General features: G+C 45.1%; 1 protein-coding gene across 2 annotated transcripts in view; it reads right to left on the bottom strand.

Annotated features, from left to right (window-relative positions):
• Positions 1-23,686, bottom strand: part of galnt9 (polypeptide N-acetylgalactosaminyltransferase 9) — a 373,573-nt gene that overhangs the window by 269,887 nt on the left and 80,000 nt on the right. For both annotated transcript variants that reach the window (XM_072587704.1, XM_072587703.1), the window contains exon 5: positions 19,846-20,043. In XM_072587704.1, the coding sequence (XP_072443805.1) occupies positions 19,846-20,043 (198 nt within the window). The remainder of the gene's footprint in view (positions 1-19,845; positions 20,044-23,686) is intronic.

The following is a 23,686-nucleotide window of genomic DNA, read 5'->3' as shown; positions in this document are numbered from 1 at the left end:
ATCTATGAATGAGATTGTGACCTATCGGTTTTTGTCCTACATCCCCATGAACAAAGGTTTGTCAGTCTCAGGTTGAAAACAAACAATTAATCTGGAGCAGAACTTCTGTCATTCTAATAACCATTCACTCATCAGGGATTAGGTAGTTTATTGTGTGGGTTAGTTTATTTAAAACCGGAAAACACATTCGAAGTTACGAAGTAGACATTACAACATCCCACTGATTGCCATGTCTGCTGTTTGCAAACTCACGCTGACAAACTATCAGATAAAGTCAGATAGAGTATACACACAGCACATGGAGTCCAACAAGGTGAACTCTCTAAAGGACAAGGTACACATCACAATAATTTCTACACCCCTTTTTGTGCAGAAGTGTTTCCTGATTTCACACCCAAAAGGTTTGACTTTAACGTTTGGGCTATGCCTCCTAATCCCAGACTCCTGAACCAGTATGGTTTCTCCCAACCAATCCGAGCTTTCCTCTTTGCCATCTTGAAAATTTGGACAAAGTCAATCCTCAATCCTGTCAATTAGAGAGAACCAAACCCAGTTTGTGTAATAAGTGTCTGCAATTTAAAATGTGATTCCAAGAGTACGGTCTTTTATTGGGGGGTTGAGATGTTCCTCACCCTTTGGTGGTGGTAGGAAGAAATAGTCATAGCTGTGATGTTGCCCATGCTCTTTCCTGATTGGCTAAAGGATGGACCTGGTGACCAATTAGCAACAGTGAGTATGGGGATAGGGGTGGTACTTTAGAAATGCAGTTCAGGTTTAAAGGCTTTGACATTGAAGGCCTCGGGGACTTGGGAGGTATAGAGGTGTATAATTGTTTGTGTGGCACCATTTGGGTCTACTATTGATCCTTGGAATTCAAGGTCAGACTGCCTTTAACAGTGATTGGCAGGGTGTGTGAGGAGCTGCTCCAAGGTCTGACGTCTTCCTCAATGAAGATATAGATTCCAGATGCTGTCTGCCTGCAGAGGCAGAGTCTCCTGCAGCATTGAAGCTCTGACATGTCTGGACAGTTGCCTCCTCTGTGATACAACTGAAGCTGAAGGTATAAACTTTTTGCCTTCCAGTGGATGAAGGTGTAAAGGTCTGAAAGAGTCAATGCTGGGAGCCCATGAAGCACTGCCAAATGTGCTGAGATTGCATCAATCTCTAACAGGTAAGACAATATCAAGGTCTTTCTCATAGTCTCTGTTTTATATATGCTTTCTAGTCTCTTTAACAATGTCTGTCATATCAGTGTAATCTGTTGCTATCAATGCAATAAACTATAGCTTCTAGCTTTCAGAGAGAGGCTGGCACTACAGGGGTGGGAGTGTCTCATTCCCCATTAAATTCTATTTTAGTTGGTCCATTCCCTCTTCCTACCTTTCCTCACTTTGTTGTACTGCCCCTAGTGCCCAGTGTTTGTAGTTAGGAGCCTGGGTGACTTGGTGGAGGAGGGAAGAATAAAAAGTAATGCAGGTGATATAAATACACGCTGCAGTGTGTAAGTCTCTTGTGGTGCAGTGGTAGATTTTTAGATTGTCATGTGTACTCCTGTACAGTGAAAAGTGTCTAATGTTGTCACAGATGATGCCACCTTGGGTAAAAAGGTAGCTATGTACAAAAAAAATTCATGTACAAAGTAGTAAAAGAAACAATTAAAAGTTGTATTACAGGTCTTCATAGAATAAACAGAAAAATAAAGAAATAAGGTAATATTTAATGTTAAAATCTTTTAATATAAGCTACAAAGATAAATGTAAAGGTGCAAGTGTCCCTATCTCTGATTCAGGAGGTCTGAGGTCCAGTCCTGCGTGTTATTACACACCTCTGGAACATCTGTGAGCAGGTTGATTTAGGAAATATCCAAACTATAGCTTGCTGAGAACAGTCAGGATCTGTAGATCCTGATCAGGAGTTAGGTCAGTGGTGAGCCATCCATCAAGTGGATCATCTCCCCATGATGAGCAGTGATGTGGATTCATTATAGCAGACCTTTCTATCTCTTGTCCCCAACGCTCTGTATCTACTCCTGATGGTGTTATTTCTCATTACAAATTGTCTCCGTCTCCATTTACCTGAATCCAAAGCCCAGCTCTTTCCTTGCTTATGATCAGCTATAACAAGTCTCTCAACATACAGGGTGAGTGAAGGAGCAGAATCTGGGAGGTGGAATATAATGTGGGAAAATGTGAAAATCTTCACTCTGATTTTTGAGAAGATTTGTAGCTCAGGTTGAGTTTGCTCACTGAGCTGGTCGGTTTGTTCTCAGATGTTTTGTCACTGTGCTAGGTAACATCATCAGTGATCCTCTGGTGAAGTGCTGGAGTTCTGTGCTGCTTTCTATTTGTCTTGGTCTGTTAAGGTGGGTGATCTCATTTCTGGCTCTGTTTCTCAGGTTGGTAAATGGGATCCAAATCGATGTGTTTATTGATGGAGTTCCAGTTTGAATTCCAGGCCTCTAGGAATTCCTGTGTGTGTGTGTGTGTGTGTCTGTTTCGTCTGTCCCAGTAATGTCCTCATAACTCACAGATACCGACACCTACCAACAGGTGGCGATTGACCTGACTCCACAGCTAGAAAACCATATCACAGCAGCACTAAAACTCCACAAATCAGGTGAAATTAACAAGGCCGATCTCCAAACCTGATGGATCCAACACACCCTGTTTCTAGGGATTACCAAAGATACACAAACCAGGGGCCTCTCTCAGACCCATAGCCTCACTGCCCAGTACAGAGTAGCAAAGGAACCTCACCGTAAACTGAAATACCTAATAGAAGACTCATGCCACTCCACCCAACAATTTCTGAATATCATCAAAGACACCAAGGTAGAGGATGAAGTCATAGTCTCCTTTAACATAACAGCATTGTTCACATAATTAACATCAGCCTGGCCAAAGAAACACCGGCCGTACTATGAAACAAATCAAGGACATAACTACCAGACAGCACCAACTCCATCACCAAGGACAGCATCCTCAAACTTGTAGAGCTGTGCCTCACCACCCACTTCATCTTCAATGACAAGACCGACAATCAAATCAACGGGACACCCATGGGATCCCCAATATCAGGATTCTTAGCAGAAGTGAAGCACAGATTAGAACAAACAGCTCTGCCCACAATCCAACCCAAACTTTGGGTCTGCTATGTGGATGACACCCTTGTCAAATGAAATGGAACAAATCAGAGGAAACCTACAATATCATTAACAACTTCCTTACAACAACAACAGACTCTCCTTCCTAGATGTCAAAGTGGAACAAACAGTCAATGGAGAGTTGCAGACCAGTGTCTACAGGAAAGCAACCCACAGACAGATACTCAACGACAAGTGCAATCATTCCAACACCCACAAACAGAATTGCGTCAGGACATTAGTTAAACAGGCCGCAATACAATCCAGCATCCAGGAACTATGAGCAGCAGAAGAAAGCACCTATAATGTGTATTCAAGAACAAGGGGTACCCGATAAACACAGTCCGCCGATTCTTAAACAAACCCAAACAAGACACAACACACCCAGAAACTCTAGCCAAACTATCATATGTCAAAGACATCTTGGAGATGACTACCAGATTACTCTGGCCCCTTGGCATCACGGTAGCCCACAAACCTACCAACACACTGAAACAGCTACTGGTGAACTTAAAGGACCCTGTACCAACAATCAGCAAAGCAAATGTCATTTACAATTTTACCTTGCAAGGACTGCAGCAAACACCACATCGGACAGACTGACAGAAAACTAGCCACCAGGATACACTAGCACCAACTAGCCACAAAGCATGACCCTCTCTCACTAGTATCCTCACACACTGGCAAAGAAGGACACCATTTCGACTGGGACAACATCATTCCTAGGACAGGTTAAACAGACACACACATGAATTCCTAAAGGCTGGCATTCAAACCAGGACTCCCTCAATAAACACATCATTATGGACGCCATTTACCAACCTCTGAGAAAAAGAACTGGCAATGATATCACCCACCTTAACAGACCAAGACACAGAAACAAAGCAGGACAGAACACCAGCACTTCACTGGAAGCTCACTGATGATGTTACCCAACATGGTGACGAAACATCTGAGAACAAACCTACCAGCTCAGTGAGCAAACATACAATCTTATCTTCACTTTGTGAAGAATGAAAAAGCAGCATCTTCCTTAAATGGAGAAGGACTGTGGAATTCTGAGGTGCAGAGGGATCTGGGTATTCTAGTGTATGAGTCACAAAAAGTTAGTCTGTAGGTACAGCAAGTAATTAAAGATAATGGGGTGGAGTCTTTTAATCCAAGAGGAATTAAATATTATATCGATGTGTTTAGCTATACAGGGCACTGGTGAGGGCACACAGTAAATACTGCATTGGTCTTAGTTAGGGAAGGATACAAGGGAATTGGAGGTGGTTCAGTGGAGCTTCATGAGCCTGGAATGAGTGGGGTGTCTCACATGGGCTCGTTGGACAGACTGGGCCCGTTCCCCTGGAGTTTTCGAGGAAGGGCACTCTGGATTCAAGTATGTCTGTCAGACCCTGGATGGTCTTGACAAGGTGGACATGGAAATGACATCTCTTGTGGATCAGCCCAGAACCTGGGGACAGTGTTTTAAAATTAGGGGTCATTCTTTCAGGGCAGGCATGAGGGGATTGTCTTCTGTCTCAGGGCTATGTAATTTTGAGACTCTCTGCATCCAAAGGGAGCGGATATGAGGTCAGTGAGCATTGTTAAGCTAGAGATGGATAGGTTCTTGCTGAGCAGGGGTTATTAAGGTTGATGGGATTGAAACATTTGCAACACAAACAGCTCAGCCATGATCTTACTGAAAATCAGAGCAACTCAAAGGGCTGATTGGCCTCTTCCTGTGCCATGATTCATAAGCTCATATGTTCTCAAATTGTGTGCACCCATAGGGCCTGGTGGGATTGCCGAGTGACCATGCTCCATCAGACATAGGAGCAGAAATTAGGCCATTCAGCCCATTGAGTGCACTCTGCCATTCATTCATTGCTGATGCATTTGTCAACCCCTTTCTCCATGTAACCCTTGATCTCCTTGATACTCAAGAAACCATCCATTTCCGTATTAAGTATACTCAATGACCTGGCCTCCACAGCCTTCTGTGGCAATGAATTAACTCCATTTAGTCCATTCACCCAATCCATGTCAATGCATGAGTGACCCTCTCAGCTGTAGGGTCTTTTATTGGCCATTGAAAGGGGCAACCATCACTGAATCGTGGTGTTGAAAGAGGCTGTTCGGCCCACTGTGACTGCGTTTGCTATCTGTGTGCACTTTGACACACTGCCAATCTTCTGCCTTATTCCTATAACCCTGCACATTGTTTCCGTTTACATCACGATGCCTGGGGCCTTTTGCTGTGTGAAAGCTCCTTTTTTTATTTGGGTTGTTCCAGCGTGTACCTCACACACTTGTCCAGAAAGGTAACTAACTGACCCTCTGAGCTTAACAAGTTCAATTGGACACCATCGTGTGATCGCATCGGGCTTGTTAGAAAACAGTCCAGCCCCATCCCAGGGACTGTCTGTACTGAAGGTCCCTTGTGCTGTTTTAATCTCCTTGTCTGGAGACTGGAGAGAAGTTTGCTTCAGGCAAATCGCAAAGCAGGACTGATTTACAATAACATCTCAAGTTGATTGATTTATGATCGTGTGTAAGGGCTGGTCATAAGGTGAAGAGCCAAGTCTTTTCCCCAGGGTAGGGGAGTTTAAAACTACAGGGCATAGATTTCAGGTGAGATGGGAAAGATTTAAAAGGGACCAAAGGGGCAACTCTTTCTCACATGATGGAGTGTATGGAGTGAGCTGTCAAAGGAAGTGGTGGAGGCTGGTACAATTATACCCATCCAGATGCCTTTAAGCGTTGTATGAATAGAATGGTTTAGAGGGATATGGACCAAATGGGACTAGATTAATTTAGAATAGCTGGTCAGTACGGGTAAGTTGAACCAAAAGACCTGTACAGCTCTGACTCTACACACTGCAAGTAAGCTGATGTCACTGAGTAACAAACACAGAAATTGCTGGAGAAACTCAAGGCTGGTGACAAATGGAAATGGTTAATGTTTCGGGTCTCTCCAGCTGTCTTCAGACCCTGGAGAGAGAAACAGAGTTAGCCTGAAGAAGGGTCACTGTACCTGAAACGTTAACCTTTCCAAAAGTTGCCAGGTCTGCTGAGTTCCTCTAGCAATTTGTTTTTATCAGATTTCCAGCATCTGCCTTTTGTTTTTGCCGCTATGATATGGTCAACCTCTATTCTCTGAGTAAAAGATGAGTTTTTGGGGTCTTGTCATTGTAGCCACAGACTGCTTCTGGCCCAGATGACACCGGTTCAAATGCCACCCAAAGTGATAACAGCTGGGTTCTTGCAGTGCAATGATAATATCTCCATCTCCTGAGGTCAGGGGCTCGAGCTCAAGTCCTATATGCTCCAGAGATACATCATAAATCTGTCTGACCAGGTTAATGAAAAATATGTGACCGATAACATTCACTCTCTTCAATGCTGAGATAGACAGGTAGGTTTTTAATCAGGAAGGGAATTGTGGGTTATAGGGAAAAGGCAGGAAAGTGGAGTGGAGGAAAGCATGATCTCATCGGCTGAATGGCCTACTCTCATTGCACATCTTGTATACTCAAATATGGTTTTACTCCATTGATGTTGACCTGAATTGGGTGAGTTACGTGTCTTTACTCTCCATTCCTACTTCCCTCCTGAACAAAATGGCTGACCTTCAGAATGGGGTCACAAAACCAGTCCAGCAGCCAATGGTGTGACAGCACCCACCCACCCAGCTCCATCCCTGCCCCCACATCACAGTGACGCCTCAGCCCTAGACAGCATTCTGGCAAATCTAAGCTGTGTGCCTTCCAAAACCAATACCTCCTTCTCAAGGTGTGGATGGAATCAATGAATTCTGTTCATTTGACTAGAAGAGAATCATTCTCTGAATGTATTTGTCTAAACATGCAGAGAACACTGAGCTGGGTTTTTCCAGGGAGTCATTCAATGTCGTTGTTAAAGTATACTAATCAGTTTGTGTATCACAGCCTCAAGACCCCGAAGCATCAGACCACAGAACCATCTGCAAAATCTGAAATCAATATAGAGGTTTATTTGAGCTCACTGCAGATTATTTACAATGCCACACTATCAAACATATTCTCAAGAGTTTTGTATCTCTGTGACTGACCAACCTTTTAAATCTCTAGCTAGACACTCATTCATTGTTCTTTCAATCTCTACTCATGACACTGCCTCCATCCTTTCAAACTCCGTCAATGCTATCTTCACTATCCTGTCAATCTCTATTGATGACTGCTTCTGTTATCTTTCAGATTAGGTTGGACATGCATTCACTGTCCTTTCAAACTCTATTCATGTCACCTTCATTAGCCTTTCAAAGCCTGTTAGCACACCGCCACCAACCCTTCAACTTCCAGTGACGCTGTCTTCACCAACCTCTTCTTCAACATCTCAAGTATCAATGAGCAGAACCCCAGACTGGGGCCAGATTATTGTGTTGTGAGAATTCTAACCAGAAGGGTTAAGTGAAACTATGATCCAATGGCAATAAGGGACTTAGTGGAGAAGTGGCAACTGAATGCTATCCAAGTTCACTAATTTACACTATTGTGCATTTGTGTAATGGGAGTGTTTCTATATATAGAAAATGTCCCAACCTCATCTTGCCATTGAGATGAGGGATACTCATGTTGACGGAAGCAATGTGTAATTCAGGAAATAACGCCTGGTTCAACTTCCAAAAGGAGACCTATCGTCATCATTCCACCGAGCCCAACCTTAGAAATTTTGATGTGGGGGCAGGGATGGAGCTGGGTGGGTGGGTGCTGTCACACCATTGGCTGCTGGGCTGGTTTTTTGACCAATGGGAATGGAGAGTAAATCAAGACACGCAACGGACCCAGTTCAGACTAACGTCAACTTTCTGAAAACGAACCTTCTAGCTCAGTGAGCAAACTTACAGAATGCTATTGGGTCACCCATCATCCTTCCTTTGTCCTTGACCACTCCTCATAGTCTCATCACCATACTAGGTAACAACATGAAGCACTGGTGGCATGGCTCGTTTTCTCTTTGTGTTTAGGTTTCCTTGGGTTGGTGGTCATTTTCTGTGGTGATATCATTTCCTGTTCTTTTTCTCAGGGGTGGTAAATGGGATCAAAGTCAATGTGTTTGTTGATCGAGTTCCAGTTGGAATGCCATGCTTCTAGAAATTCTCATGCATGTCTCTGTTTGGCTTGTCCTAGGATGGCTGTGTTGTCCCAGTCAAAGTGGTGTCCTTCTTCACCTGTATGCAAGGATACTAGTGAGAGGGGCTAGTCGGTGTTCATGTATCCTGGTGGCTAGTTTTCTGCCTGTTTGTCCAATGTAGTGTTTATTACAGTTCTTACACAGTATTTTGTAAATGATATTAGTTTTGCTTGTTGTCTGTATAGGATCTTTCAAGTTCATTAGCTGCTGTTTTAGTGTGTTGGTGGGTTTGTGGGCTACCATGATACCTAGGGGTCTGAGTCGTCTGGCAGTCATTTCAGAGATGTCTTTGATGTAGGGGAGAGTGGCTAGAGTTTTTGGATGTGTTTTGTCTGCTTGTTTGGGTTTGTCATTGAGAAATCAGCAGACTGTGTTCATTGGGTACCTGTTCTTTTTGAACACACTGTATAGGTGATTTTCCTCTGCTCTGTGTGGTTCCTCTGTGCTGCAATGTATGGTGGCTCGTTGAAATAATGTTCTAATGCAGCTTCGTTTGTGGATGTTGGGATGATTGCTTCTGTAGTTCAATATTTGTTCTGTATGTGTTGTTTTCCTGGAGACGTTGGTTTGATGTTCCCCATTGGCTGTTCGCTCTACTGTGACATCTAGGAATGGCAGTTTATTGTTTTCTCCTCTTAGTGAATTTAGCCTCTTAGCCAGTAAGGGTATTATTGATGGTCTTGAAGGTTACCTTTAACTTGTTTTGTTTAGTTATGACAAAGGTGTCATCCACGTATTGGACCCAAAGTTTGGGTTGGATGGTTGGCAGAGTTGTTTTTTTTTGAGTCCCTGCATTACTGCCTCTCTAAGAACCCGGATATCGGAGATCCCATGGGTGTTCTGTTGGTTTGTCCGTAGGTTTTGTTATTGAAGGTGAAGTGGGTGGGAAGGCATAGGTCCACTAGCTTGATGATACTGTCCTTGCAGTTGGCGGTGTTTGGTGTATGTGTCTTTGGTTCTTGTAATAGTGTAGTCAGTGTTTCCTTGACCAGGTTGATGTTGATGGATGTGAACAGGGCTGTTATTTCAAAGGAAACCATTATTTCATTGTCTTCTATCTTGGTGTGTTTGGTCTTCAGGAATTCTTGGGTGGAGTGGATGGAGTGGCGTGAGTCCTCGACTAGGTGTTTTAGTCTTTGGTGTAGCTCCTTGGCCAGTCTGTAAGTTGGTGTTCCAGGTAGCAAGACTATGGGTCTGAGGGGGGGGGCTCCTAGTTTGTGAATTGTGGGTAATCTGTAGAAGCGTGGTGTGTTGGATACGTCTAGTTTCAGTTTTGTTTTGGAAGTTGGTCTTATTTATTCCTCCAGATTTCTGAAGTTTTTTGAGTAGGGCTGTGATTCGGTTCTCTCGTTGTGGGGTCGGGTGTATCGTCACTTGTTGGTAAGTGTTGGTATCTGCAAGTAGTGTGTTCACTTTTTCAATGTAGTCTCTTTGATTTAAAATGATTGTCAAGGGTCCTTTGTCCGCAGGTAGGATAACAATGTTTTTTATCTCTTTTAGTCTTTCTAGTGCTTTTCTTTCTTGTGTATTGTGTGCTTCCTTCCTTTTTCCTGTTTAATGTTGGTGTGACTGTCTGTCTGATGGTTTGCTGGGTTTCTTTTGTGAGTTGGTTGTCTTTCAGTGTTTCTAATACTGCATCATGGTAGCCCACAAACCCACCAACACACTAAAACAGCAGCTAATGAACTTGAAAGACCCTATACAGACAACAAGTAAAACTAATGTCATTTACAAAATACCTTGCTAGAACTGTAACAAACACTCCATTAGATAAACAGGCAGAAAACTAGCCACCAAGATACATGAACATCAACTAGCCACAAAAAGATACGACCCACTCTCACTAGTATCCTCACATACAGTTGAGGAAGGACACCACTTCGACTAGGACAACACATCCACCCTAGGACAAGCCAACCGAGACATTCACGAGAATTCCTAGAAGCACAGTATTCCCCCAACCGGAACTCTATCAACAAATACATTGACTTGGATCCTATTTACCACCCCCTGAGAAAAAGAACTAGAAATGACATCAGAACAGGAAATGTCACAAACCCAAACACCTAAATAGAAAGTGGGCCATACCACCAGCGCTTCATTAGAACGAACCCTCCAGCTCAGTGAGCAAACCTACATCCAGAACCTCAACCTCAGCTACAAATCTTCCCAAACTTGCTAGTGTTCTGTAACTTTCAAAGGCCTGGATAGAGTGGATGTGGAGAAGATACCTCCACCAGTAAGAGTCACACAGACCCAAGGGCATAGCCTCAAAGTGATGGAACGATCATTCAGAACTGAGATGAGGTGGAATGCCTTGGTGGGGGGGGGGGGGGGGGGGGGGGGGGGGTGGGAGGTTTCTAGAGGTGGTTTACAAAAGATCCTGGGAGTGAATAGGTCATCAGTAACCAGCCTGGGCAAACATATCTCTCTGGAGGGGGACACTGGCTCAGTTGATTTTAATAGGAGAAGGAGGGATCTGATAGAAACTTACAAAATGCTGAGAGACCAGTTACAGTGGGCTTGGAGAAGATATTTCCACTAGTAAGAGAGACTAGGACATGAGGGAACAGCCTCCGTGAAGGGACAACCCTTTAGAATGGAAATGAGGAGGAATTTCTTCTGACTCTTGTGGGACTCATTGCTGCAGAGGGCTATGGAGGCCAAACCATTGAGTGCTTTTAAGACCAAGAGGTTCTTGATTTTTGGTAAGGGGATCAAGGGTTACTGGGGAAAGCAGGAGGATGGGGTTGAGAAACGTATCCGTCATGACCGAATAGTGGAGCAGGCTCGATGGGCTGAACAGCCTAATTCTGCTCCTATATCTTGGAGTGCTATGACCAGGTAAGCTGCTGTAGAATGGCTCTGTTTCCTCAGGACATTAATCTTATTGAATGAGAAAGACAGGAAGTGCTATGAGCTCTGTAAAAAGATCCAACTCTCTGCCTCACTGTCAACGTGTTGCCAGATGTCAGGTCTAGACTCATAGAGCTATAGAACTCTGCAACATAGAACAAGGCCCTTTGGCCCATCATGGTCAAACACAACCAACTCGCTATTCTAATCCTATTTCCCAGTATTTTGCCAAATCACACAAGACTATGGGTCATGAAAGATTACATCCAAATATTTCTCTCATGTTCTGAGGGTTTCTGCCTCTCCCACCCTCTTCAGGCAGTGAGTTCCAGATTCCTCAACACCCTCTGGGTAAGAAAAGTTTTCCTCCCAACCGCTCTAAACCCCCTTCCCCTTACCCTAAATCTCTGCCCCTGGTCACTGATCCCTCCATCAAGGGGAAAAGTTTCTCCCTGTCTACCCTGTCAAGACCCCACATCATTTTAGACATCTCAATCATGTTCCCCTTCAGTTTAGTCTGTTTCAGTGAAAACCAATCCCCAGTCTGTCCAATCTCTCTTCATAATTAAAACTCTTCAGGCCAGACAACATCCTGGTACATCTCCTCTCCACCCTATCCAATGCAAACACATCCCTCCCATAATGTGAATTCCAGAACTGTACATGACACTCCAGCTCATTTGGGGTACAGATGTTTTCCTGTCTTGTCCAAAATATGCCCCCCTACAATTTGAGAGGCACATAATGCACTGTGTAACTTACACTACACACTACCTTGTTCGATTGTGTAATTACAGGCAGACAAAATTCACAGACTGTGAGAGACCAACTGATTATCAAATTCACTTCCAACTCACCCACCATCTTGTTAGTTCCTGACAGACACTAAGTAGAATGGAAAAAGAGGCATTTAACACCTGTAGGTGCCACAGTGAAAAATCAGTCCATTTCCAAGATCACAACCTTGAAGTCTTGAAATGCATAAATGCAGGACTTGATCAGGTGTGCCCTAGAACTCTGTGGGAAGCTAGAGAAGTGATTGCTGGGCCCCTTGCTGAGATATTTGTATCATCGATAGTCACAGATGAGGTGCCGGAAGACTGGAGGTTGGCTAACGAGGTGCCACTGTTTAAGAAGGGTGGTGAGGAAAAGCCAGGGAACTATAGACCGGTCAGCCTGACCTTGGTGGTGGGCAAGTTGTTGGAGGGAATCCTGAGGGACAGGATGTACATGTATTTGAAAAGGCAAGGACTAATTAGGGATAGTCAACATGGCTTTGTGTGTGGGAAATCATGTCTCACAAACTTGATTGAGATTTTTGAAGGAGTAACAACAAGGAGGATTGATGAGGGCAGAGTGGTAGATGTCATCTAAATGGACTTCAGTAAGGCGTTTGACAAGGTTCCTGATTAGGAGACTGATTAGCAAGGTTGGATCTCATGGAATACAGGGAGAACTAGCCATTTGGATACAGAACTGGCTCAAAGGTAGATGACAAGAGAGTGGTGGTAGAGGGTTGTTTTTCAGACTGGAGGCCTGTGACCAGTGGAGTGCCACAAGGATCGGTGCTGGGCCCTCTACTTTTTGTCATTTACATAAATGATTTGGATGCGAGCATAAGAGGTACAGTTAGTAAGTTTGCAAATGACACCAAAATTGGAGGTGTAGTGGACAGTGAAGAGGGTTACCTCAGATTACAACAGGATCTGGACCAGATGGGCCAATGGGCTGAGTTTAATTCAGATAAATGCGAGGTGTTGCATTTTGGGAAAGCAAATCTTAGCAGGACTTATACACTTAATGGTAAGGTCGTAGGGAGTGTTGCTGAACAAAGAGACCTTGGAGTGCAGGTTCATAGCTCCTTGAAAGTGGAGTCGCAGGTAGATAGGATAGTGAAGAAGGCGTTTGGTATGCTTTCCTTTATTGGTCAGAGTATTGAGTACAGGAGTTGTTGCGGCTGAACAGGACATTGGTTAGGTCACTGTTGGAATATTGAGTGCAATTCTAGTCTCCTTCCTATCAGAAAGATGTTATGAAACTTGAAAGGGTTCAGAAAAGATTTACAAGGATGTTGACAGGGTTGGAGGATTTGAGCTACAGGGGGAGGCTGAACAGGCTGGGGCTGTTTTCCCTGGAGGCTGAGGGATGACCTTATAGAAGTTTATAAAATCATGAAGGGCATGGATTGGATAAATAGACAAGTCTTTTCCCTGGGTTGGGGGAGTCCAGAATTAGAGGGCATAGGTTTAGGGTGAGAGGGGAAAGATATGAAAGAGAACTAAGGGGCAATGTTTTCATGCAGAGGGTGGTATGTGTATGGAATGAGCTGCCAGAGGATGTGGTGGAGGCTGGTACAATTACAACATTTAAAAGGCATTTGGATAGGTATATGAATAGGAAGGTTTTGGAGGGATATGGGCCGGGTGCTGGCAGGTGGGACTAGATTAGGTTTGGATATCTGGTCAGCATGGAAGAGTTGGACTGAAGAGTCTGTTTCTGTGCTGTATATCTCTGACTATGACAACCAATAAATGTTAGTTGTTGTACCAAAGGACTCTGCTTATTGGGAACTAGCCAAGCCAAGTGCCTGCACACAATGGATGGATGGTTCCTCCACCAGGCAGTGTTGGTTAGCAAGTGGAGTCCTCAACTTGTCAAGTCTAATGTCCTTTACCCAGTCCGCCATCTGGGCAGTAAGGCCAGTTGCAACCAACTCTCTTTAAATTGCGAACTTGATTTCAGGAATTATTTATAAAGTATTGACATGATGTGAGGGTCACTGGCAAAGCTAGTATTTAATGCTCATGTGTGTGTGACTGAGAGGCCAGTTCAGAGAGCAGTCAGGAGCGAACCACATTGCTGTGGGTTCACCGTTCCTCCTGTCTTCCAACAGGAACTCTGTCTGTAGCACTGACTTCTGAAATGAGAAGTCACTTGATCAGTATGATGACGCTGATTGCCATGTGTAGGATATTGGAGTGGCTACATATGTATGCAGCCTAGAGGCAACATTGGGTGGGTCTGGAGTCACATGTAGGCCAGATCAGGTAAGGACAGCAGATTTTCTTCCCTAAACAGCATCAGTCAACCAGATGGGTTTTCATGAAAATTTAATTAGTTCTACCATCACTGAGGCTAGCTTTACAATTCCAGGGAATTTTAAAATAATTTGAGTCTAAATTCTCCAAATTCTGAATGTTTAATTTCCTTATTGTCTAATAAAATTATTTCTGACTTTGCCCAATAGCTGAACATACACTGCTCTCAGGCAAAAGAAGCTACAAAGATTTACCACTCTCATAGGGAAGAGATTTCCTAAATGGACTGAGATAATGCGCTTTGCATTTAAACTATCCCCGCAGCCAGTGTGGAACAGCTCCTCAGCGCCTGCTGAACCCCCAAAATCATTTTTTGTACATTTCAATGTGATTGCCTCAAATTCTTTTACATTCCTGAGATTATCATCCCCCTCTCCTCAGGATGCCTCTCTTAGCTCAGGAATCCATTCAAATGTTGTATTTGGAAGGAGTAATGCCCATTCTGAATAAGCAAAGACATGACCCTTCCCATAAAGGAACTGAACTAACTCACTTCCTCTACAAACACCCCCATATTGCAAAAATAAAATGGGCCGTTCGTGAACCATTAATGTAACGGTCGTAATTCTCAAGTCCCCTTTTAACTGTTGTTTGAGTTCAACATTCACATTTAGCAGATTTATGGTAACTTTGGGTATATCTATTTCTGGCATAAATTTGTTGTATTTGCATATCTAACAAGAGTTGGAACTCTTTCCTTTTTTCCCCTTCATTAACCATCCACACTTTCCTGAAGGAAAGAAATTGTTTGCGTTCTGTTTCTTTCTAGTGAGTTCTCTCGGAGCGAGGTTATTCAAAGCCAAATGCTCAAACCCGCTTCATCTGTCCTCCAAAACTAACTGCTTCTAATGATCTGGGCCACAGACTACACTACTTAGTTGTCATGGAGACAGGAGCAGTGGAAGCCCTGGATGGAGACTGCTGTTGCCAAGGCAAATGAAGTGAACATTTGCCTTCATGTGTAGAATTGATCAGGGGTTATGTAGCACTGGGCTTCATGTTGGCACAGATTTAATCCAGCTTCCAGGAGGCCAGCATCTGTGAAATTTCTCCTTTTAAATTGTCTCTTTGCCCGACCAACTTTTGGCATTTTCTCAGTGTTCGTTCCTCCTGAGTTTTTCAGTGGAGTCTCTTTCACATTTTCTCTGCTCAATTGTCAAGTTTATTTTCCTTGTTTTGGAGTGTGCCTTTTCAAGTTTTGATCATTGTGGGGAGAGCAGCTACCAGGTCCAGACCCCTAGAAATCTCGATCTGATCAAGCATCCTTCCTTAGAAATGATAAGAGTTAGAAATAGAATCCTTACAGTGTGGAGACAGACCCTCCAGCCCAATGAGTACACACCAATCCTCCGAAGAGTAACCATAACCCAGATCCGTTCCCCTATATTCACCCCTGACTAATGCACCTAACCCACACATCTCTGAACACTATGGGGCAATTTAGCTTGGCCAATTCAGCTAACCTGCACATCTTTGGGTTGTGGGAGGAACCCGGAACACCTGGAGGAAACCCACGCAAGCATGCAAACTCCACACAGACATCATCTGAGGCGGGAATCAAACCCGAGTCCCTGCTGCTGTGAGGCAGCAGTGCTGCCATAGTTGGAGGAATGGCCATGCTGGTTGGCTAGAATTAAACCTGGGCTCCAAAGATTAAATTCTGAAGGAGACAGCACAAACTAGGACTGAATTTGTTTGGAAATGTTTGAGCTAGAAAAGAGAATAAGCAAGGGTAGACAGTGAGAAAGTTTACACTCGTTCCTAATGTCGGGCAAGGATATGTAGCATAGGAAAAGATAGGTATTTTGAGTGAAGCTCAATAGAACCTACATCATTAAATAGTGTTGGACATTTGGAGCTGTCATCGGGTCGCCTCATTATCCAAATCTTTTGGATCTAACAATGCACCCCCCCCCCCCACCCTGCCCTTTTTACTCAATCATTCCTTCTCTCACTTGGATGGATGAATTATTAATAGAGGGTGGCGGGCGGGGGAAGAAGCAGGGACACCCAAAGAGGGAGATCCATGGAAATTATCACCATTACTGTCAAAGAAACTTCAAACAGACTGGACTGTGATCTCTTGTGACAAAGTTATCCAGGAACTAATGATCCCCGCTTAATAGCAAGCTGACCCTAGTGGATTATATCCCAAACTACAGTCACATTTTGTAATTTTTTTTCCCATGGAAGAATACACTAGGGACAAGGGTTAATAAGCCAGCTTCAACTCTGGGGGAGTTGACTAGTGGGACTGAATGCTCTTATGTGTACCAGTCTGCATTTAAACATTAGCATGCTTTAGTCATCCTTGTGCTACAGGTAAAGACTCTCATTGACTGGTTTGAGTGCTACAAACTAGTTACAAAAGAAAATTTAGGTCATAGGAACTGCAAATACCCAACAGGATGATGAACCTCAAAGTACTAATCAGTGACTAATATCATTGCCACCATAACCTCCAGGGTAATGAACACAAGATTCAACTATCCACCCTGGACGAGTCAGAGTGACTTGCATATCTGTTTTTTGTTTAACTTTATCTTTTAGACTCTCCTCTTGTCCCTAATCTGTGTGACTGTGTCAGTATTTCTGTCCATGGATTGAGTTTAAGAGCTGCGAGGTGATGCTGCAGCTCTATAGAGCTCTGCTTAGACCGCACTTGGAATATTGTGTTCAGTTCTGGTCGCCTCATTATAGGGAGGATGTGGAAGTTTTAGGGAGGGTGCAGAGGAGATTTACCAAGATGCTGCCTGGACTGGAGGGTATGTCTTATGAAGCAAGGCTGAGAGAGCTAGGGCTTTTCTCATTGGAGCAAAGAAGAATGACAGGTGATCTGATAGAAGTGTACAAGGTATTGAGAGGAATCAATAGAGTGGATAGCCAGAGACATTTTCCCAGGGCAGAAATGATTATCACGAGAGGGGGCATAACTTGAAGGTGATTGGAGGAAGGTTTAGGGGAGATGTCAGAGGTAGGTTCTTTACACAGAGAGTGATGGATGAGTGTTTGGGGTGCACTGCCAGCGGTGGTAGTAAAGTCAGATACACTGGGGACATTTAAGTGACTCTTGGATAGGCACATGCAAGTTCATATAATGAAGGGTATGTCGGTTAGTCTGATCTTAGAAGGATAAAAGGTCAGTACAACATTAAGGGCCAAGCGGCCTGTGCTGTACTGTTCTACGTATAGTAGTTAATAAACTGAATCTTTGTAAACTCAAAGCCTGGATTCAATTGGCTCCTTTTTAAAACATAACTCCCTGATCTGAGGAAGACCCCCTCCATTGTGGAGCAGAAGTTGGCGACTGTCTGCCTGTTGGTCAATGGGTCATTGTCTATTTGAGCAGCAGTGGATACTGACACTGATTGGAAGGTTTGGGCCAATGGCCTTCCCAATATTTATTTAATTGGAAGGAATTTCTGCACACAACAGGAAGATGTCACAGAGTCCGTCTGGTCAGTTAACAACAGTGCAGGAGGAGAGAGGGATAGAGCTGGGTGCTGTCAGCAAACATTAACACCAACTTGTTGCACAGTAGAAGCTGTTAAAGAGATACCGAGGTGAAATGTTTAATTGGTAGCGAGGTCTGAGTTGACTGTGAAAATGTTACTACGTGTGAGAAGGGACATTGTGACACAAGTCACAAATGGGGGAATGATACAGCACAGAAAACTGAAGAACTATGATTCCTGTTTCAATGTTAGCCCTGTTTTGTTTTTGTTTCTCTCTCCACAGATCCTGCCAGACCTGCTGAGTTTCTCCAACCTTCTCTGTGCTTCATACAGCAAGAGGTCTTCTAGCTCACTCTGCCTATACTGGTTTTGTGAAAGAACAGTCCAATAGTTCCACTGCCCATGTCCTTAGCCCCATAGCTCTGCAAATGTTTCCTGGACAAGTCTTTATCCAATTTCCTGTTGAAAGTTCCTAGACCCTTCTGTCCAACTCGTCCGTACTGACCAGATATCCCAAACTAAACTTGTCCCACTTTCCTGCATTTGGCCCACATCCCCTGAATCCATGTACCTGTCCAAATGTATTTTTCAATGGTTTAACTGTATCTGCATTACCACTTCCTCTGGCAATTTATTCCACATATGAACTACCCTATGCGTGGAAAAAGTTGCCCCTTGGGTCCCTTTTTAAACCTTTCCCCTCCCTCCTTAAACCCCCCTACCCTGGGGAAAAGACCTTGGCTGCTCACCCTATTTATGGTCCCCCTTTGATTTTATAAACCTCGATAAGGTCACCCCTCAGCCTCCAACATTTCTATTGAATCTGCTTCCAATGCCCTGCCAGGTGACTCATTCTAGATCATGACAACTCAACTATGTCCCAAAAATACCCAATTCCCATCACTCCTAGTTTTTTCATCAATTACCCTAAACCCATGGCCCTCTGGTTACTGCTCTTCCTACAATAGGCCCCTCACTCTCCTTATTTCTGCTTGAATACCTTCATTAAATCTTTTCCTTCATCTTCCCTGATCAAAGACAACCCAGATCAATCTTTCCAGTTTCTCCGGACAATCACAGAACCATGGAATTTGTTACAGAGGTCATTCAGCCCACTGTGATTCCCAAACAAGCATCATCACTAGTACTGGTTTCCTCCTTTTTATCCTCCATTACTCTGCAAAATACTTCTCTCCAATGTCCCTTGTTATGGACCAGTCCAAACCCCCACCACTCAAATATTCAGATTGTCTAGGAATTGGAATCACTTAACTCTGACAGAAAACTTAACAGAACAATAGCTACAGTAACTATTACTAATTAACTTGTTCCAATACAGTAACATCCCATAAACTTCCCCTTCGCAAACGGCAACTTCAGAAAACAGACTGTGTGTGTCTTTCTCATGCAACTCCCAGAGCAGTAGAGGAGGAAAAATATTGAGAAAACAGTGAGTTAGCAGCTAGCAGGGATTCTCTGCCTTCTAACCCTCCTGAGACCCTAGCAACAGTTGCTACTGAAAGCCTACAAAACTAAAAAACCCTGGTTCAGTGAGTGGGAGCTTGACCACACCCAGCCAGGCTGCTTCTACTGTTCCAACTTTAAATAAAAGAACCCAAAGCCTCTCAAACTGTTTACAGACTGCTCATTACCTCTCGTTCAAAATCAGGTTTTTGCTTTAAGAAAAGCAAAGACAGGTCAAAACCGCATCTCAAAGCCCTGGCACCATCACACCCTCTCGAATGTCCCAATCAAACCTGTCTCCTCCAGTTTTCCAGCCAGTGCATTCCACACCCTCACCACTTGCCGGGTGAAAATGTTTTTTCTCCCACCATCCTCGCTGCTTTTGCACATTATCTCTGATTTTTTTTTTTGCTTATGAGTAGGAACAGCTGCTTTGGGTTTGAAAACCAATGTCAGCCTCACTCTCCCCTGCCTTCTCTCCAGTTTACAAACATTCCCAGCTTCTTCAATCTCTCCTCATCACCAATGGGTCCCGTTCCTGGAACCATTCTTTCTAAATCATGTCTGCGCTCTCTCTCCTGCGCATTCACCTCCTCCCTCTAAGGTGGCACCCCATAACCAGCTGATCAGACTGTAGGCTTCTCGGGGCCACACAGAGTGTGTTCCTTACCTGATGGGTGCAGCCTCATCTCCCCTGTCCAGCCATTCTTGCGGTGGGATGATGTACATACACCACAACCCCCAGTTGTAGCCATGGGCTGCATTAGCATACTGCTGCACTTCAAAAGTATTGTACTTGATGTTGTCGATTGCTGGCAGAATAATGCGGGTGTGGTCTTCCTTGATTCGACTCAGGACTGGCTGGACCCTGTACAGGAAATGGAAGCGCACAGGTCAAATACGTTATATTGCCCTTCTCCACAATCTTGATGCTACATGCCTTTATAATAGATAAGCTGGAAGAACACAGCAAGTCAGGCAGCGTCAGGAGGTGGAGAAATCAATGTTTCAGGTGTAGCCCTTCTTCAGGACTGGGTTTGGGCGTGGGAGAAGCTGCAGATAGGGGGGGTGGGGGGGGAAGGGTGGGGATAGGGTGAAGACAGACATGGGGTACAAACTGGTTGGTCAATGGGAGGAATGAATCTGAAAGGTGGCTGGAAGGGACGGGGTGTGGTGGGGAAAGGAGGATATTTGAAATGGAGAACTCAATGTTAAATCCTTAAAACTGTAAGCTGAATCCTTCCAGCCACCTACCAGAGTCATTCCTCCCACTGACTAACTGGCTCTTATCTGTCTTCACCTCATCACTCTGCCCCCACCTCCCCCTTTATCTGCAGCTCGCACACCCACCCCCAACACACACCCCCAACACCCACCCCCAACACTGACCCCACACCGACCCCCCACACCGACCCGCACACCCACCCGCACACCCACCCCCAACACACACCCCCAACACCCACCCCCAACACCGACAACACACCCACCCCCCAAACCGACCCGCACACCCACCCCCAACACCCACCCCCAACACCCATCCCCAACACCCACCCCCAACACCGGCCCTGACACCCACCCCCAATACCCATCCCCAACACCCACCCCCAACACTGACACCACACCCACCCCCCACACCGACCCGCACACCCCACCCCCAACATCCACCCCCAACACAACACCACACCCACCCCCAACACCCACCCCCACACCGACACCACACCCACCCCCCACACCGACCCGCACACCAGCCCTCACACTCACCCCCAATACCCACCCCCAATACCCACCCCCAACACCGACCCCCACATCCACCCCCCACACTGACCACCCCCCACACCGACCACCCCCAACACCCACCCCCAACACCCACCCACCAACACCCACCACCAACACCCACCACCAACACCCACCCCACCACCCACCCCCAACACCCACCCCCAACACCGATGCCCACATCCACCCCCCACACTGACCACCCCCCACACCCGACCACCCCCAACACCCACCCCCAACACCCACCCATCAACACCTACCCACCAACACCCACCCCCCAACACCCACCCCCAACACCGACCATCACACACACCCCCACACCCACCCCCAGCCCTGAAGAAGGGTTACACCCGAATTGTTGACTTCTCTCCCTCCCGATGCTGCCTGCCTTGCTGTGTCCCTCTCCCTCCTGATACTGCCTGCCTTGCTGTGTCCCCCTCCCTCCTGATACTGCCTGCCTTGCTGTGTCCCTCTCCCTCCTGATACTGCCTGCCTTGCTGTGTCCCTCTCCCTCCTGATACTGCCTGCCTTGCTGTGTCCCTCTCCCTCCCGATACTGCCTGCTTTGCTGTGTTCCCTCTCCCTCCTGATACTGCCTGCCTTGCTGTGTTCCCTCTCCCCCCTGATACTGCCTGCCTTGCTGTGTCCCTCTCCCTCCTGATACTGCCTGCCTTGCTGTGTCCCTCTCCCTCCCGATACTGCCTGCCTTGCTGTGTTCCCTCTCCCTCCTGATACTGCCTACCTTGCTGTGTCCCTCTCCCTCCTGATGCTGCCTGCCTTGCTGTGTTCCCCTCCCTCCTGATACTGCCTGCCTTGCTGTGTTCCCTCTCCCTCCTGATACTGCCTGCCTTGCTGTGTTCCCCCAGCCTCCTGCCTGTCTACTTTGGATACCAGCATCTGCAGTTTTCGTGTCTCTGATGAGTTTTATGATAGCTTTCTTCGGGCTAAATGGATCAAAGGGTATGAGGAGAATGTGGGAGCAGGATTGAATTGGATGGTTAGCCATGATTGCAATGAATGGCAGAGCAGGCTCAAAGGGCTGAATGGCCTCCTCCTGTTCCTGTTTTCCAGTGTCCCATGTTAGCTGCAAATTTGAGCATTGTGAATGGAGGTTCTTCCAAAGCTCTGCTGCCTTTATCCCAACTTTGCACTGGTCCATGCCTTCCCATCCTCGCTGACCGCTCCCCCATTTGGCAACACCTTGGCTTTAAGGTTCTCATCCTTGTTTTTAACTGCCCCGTTCAGACATTACCCCTTCTGATCTCAATAACCTTCTCCAGCCCTACTAACCATGGAGATGTCCATCCTACTTTGAAGCTGGCCAATGGAACATCCTTGGTTTTAAGCAGTGACAGCCTCAGTCTCACATGAGCTCTGGAATTCCCTTTTTAAACCTCAGCCTCCCTCCTTCCTCTTTTTAAACTTCTCTGTCTGTCACCTGCCCTACTAGCTCCTAATGTGGCCCCGCTTGCTTTGGAGTTACACCCAGTACCAGACTCACAGCATCTGCAAACTCTTCAACACCAGTCCATAAACAAAGCCTGCATTCTGATCTGCAGCCTGAGTATGTGAATGAAGGTCAACACCAACACTCCACTATTAGAATACAACTTTTCATGGTCACTCCAAGGGACAACTATCACCAAGGATGGTCACTCCCAGGAATGGTCACACCACCACTTTCACAACCTCCTTGAGGTCCCCCACAGCCTGTGTTTCTCGGCTCCTGACCTGACTATGGGAGGTGACTGGAAGAGACCCATCTCTTTCATGTTACTGTTGCTGAACATTTTCACCCTGAGGTTAGTGTTTTTAGACCCAGTTAAATCCCAGCTGGTAGCAAAGCAATACTCGCAGTCAACTCTAAGTTCCAAAGCAACAGATGAAATTTAAAATTAACTAAAATTAACTATAAATCCAACTTCTGCAAGTGGAAACTATGACAACTATCGTTGTCACTAAAATTCGATCTGGATGACTAATGCCCTTTAGGGAAGGGAATCTGCCATCCGTACCTGGTCTGGCCTACGTGCGACTCCAGACTCACAGCAATGTGGCCTTTGAAACAGTCCAGTGAGACCATCAGCTCAAGGGCATTTAGGGGTGGGCAGAAATTGCTGACCTTATCAATGAGGTCAAAATCCCTTGAAAGAATTATTTTAAAAACATTTTATGACCAATTAATTGCTATTGAAGGGACCCAACAGGCAATTTAATCATTTTTCCCGTTAATAAGGAAATTCAAAGCAGCTGTTAATTGAATGGAAATTTTTTTTAAAAATACACTGTTTGAGAAGGTGTGATTGTACTTACATTGTTTTAAGCATTCAATTTGATCCAATTAGGAACATATTTTAAGAAACAGCCTCCAGATAACTTTGATAGAATTGTGCCATTTGTTTAAACATTCCCACAGCTTTCATAATGTACCTCAACTAATGGTATTGTTTAAAAAAACGAGTCATTGTGTAGATTTGGTGTCATCTATTGTCTTGTGACCGCCTGTCCTAATAATCTCAAAAGAAGCAAAGCATTCAGTCAGGAGATGAGAGTTTAAGATCTGCAGTGCCATATCAGTATTGGCTAAAGTAAAATTCCAGTGTCCAATCACGTACAGAGTCGAAAAAGTGTTGCACTGGAAAAGCACAGCCAGCCAGGCAGCATCCGAGCAGCAGGACAATCTATATTTCGGGCATAAGCCCTTCATCAGGAATTACTGATGAAGGGCTTATGCCCGAA

Source organism: Chiloscyllium punctatum, chromosome 17, assembly GCF_047496795.1.
Source record: "Chiloscyllium punctatum isolate Juve2018m chromosome 17, sChiPun1.3, whole genome shotgun sequence".
NCBI lineage: Eukaryota > Metazoa > Chordata > Chondrichthyes > Orectolobiformes > Hemiscylliidae > Chiloscyllium > Chiloscyllium punctatum.
This window is presented reverse-complemented; position numbering and strand designations above follow the sequence as displayed.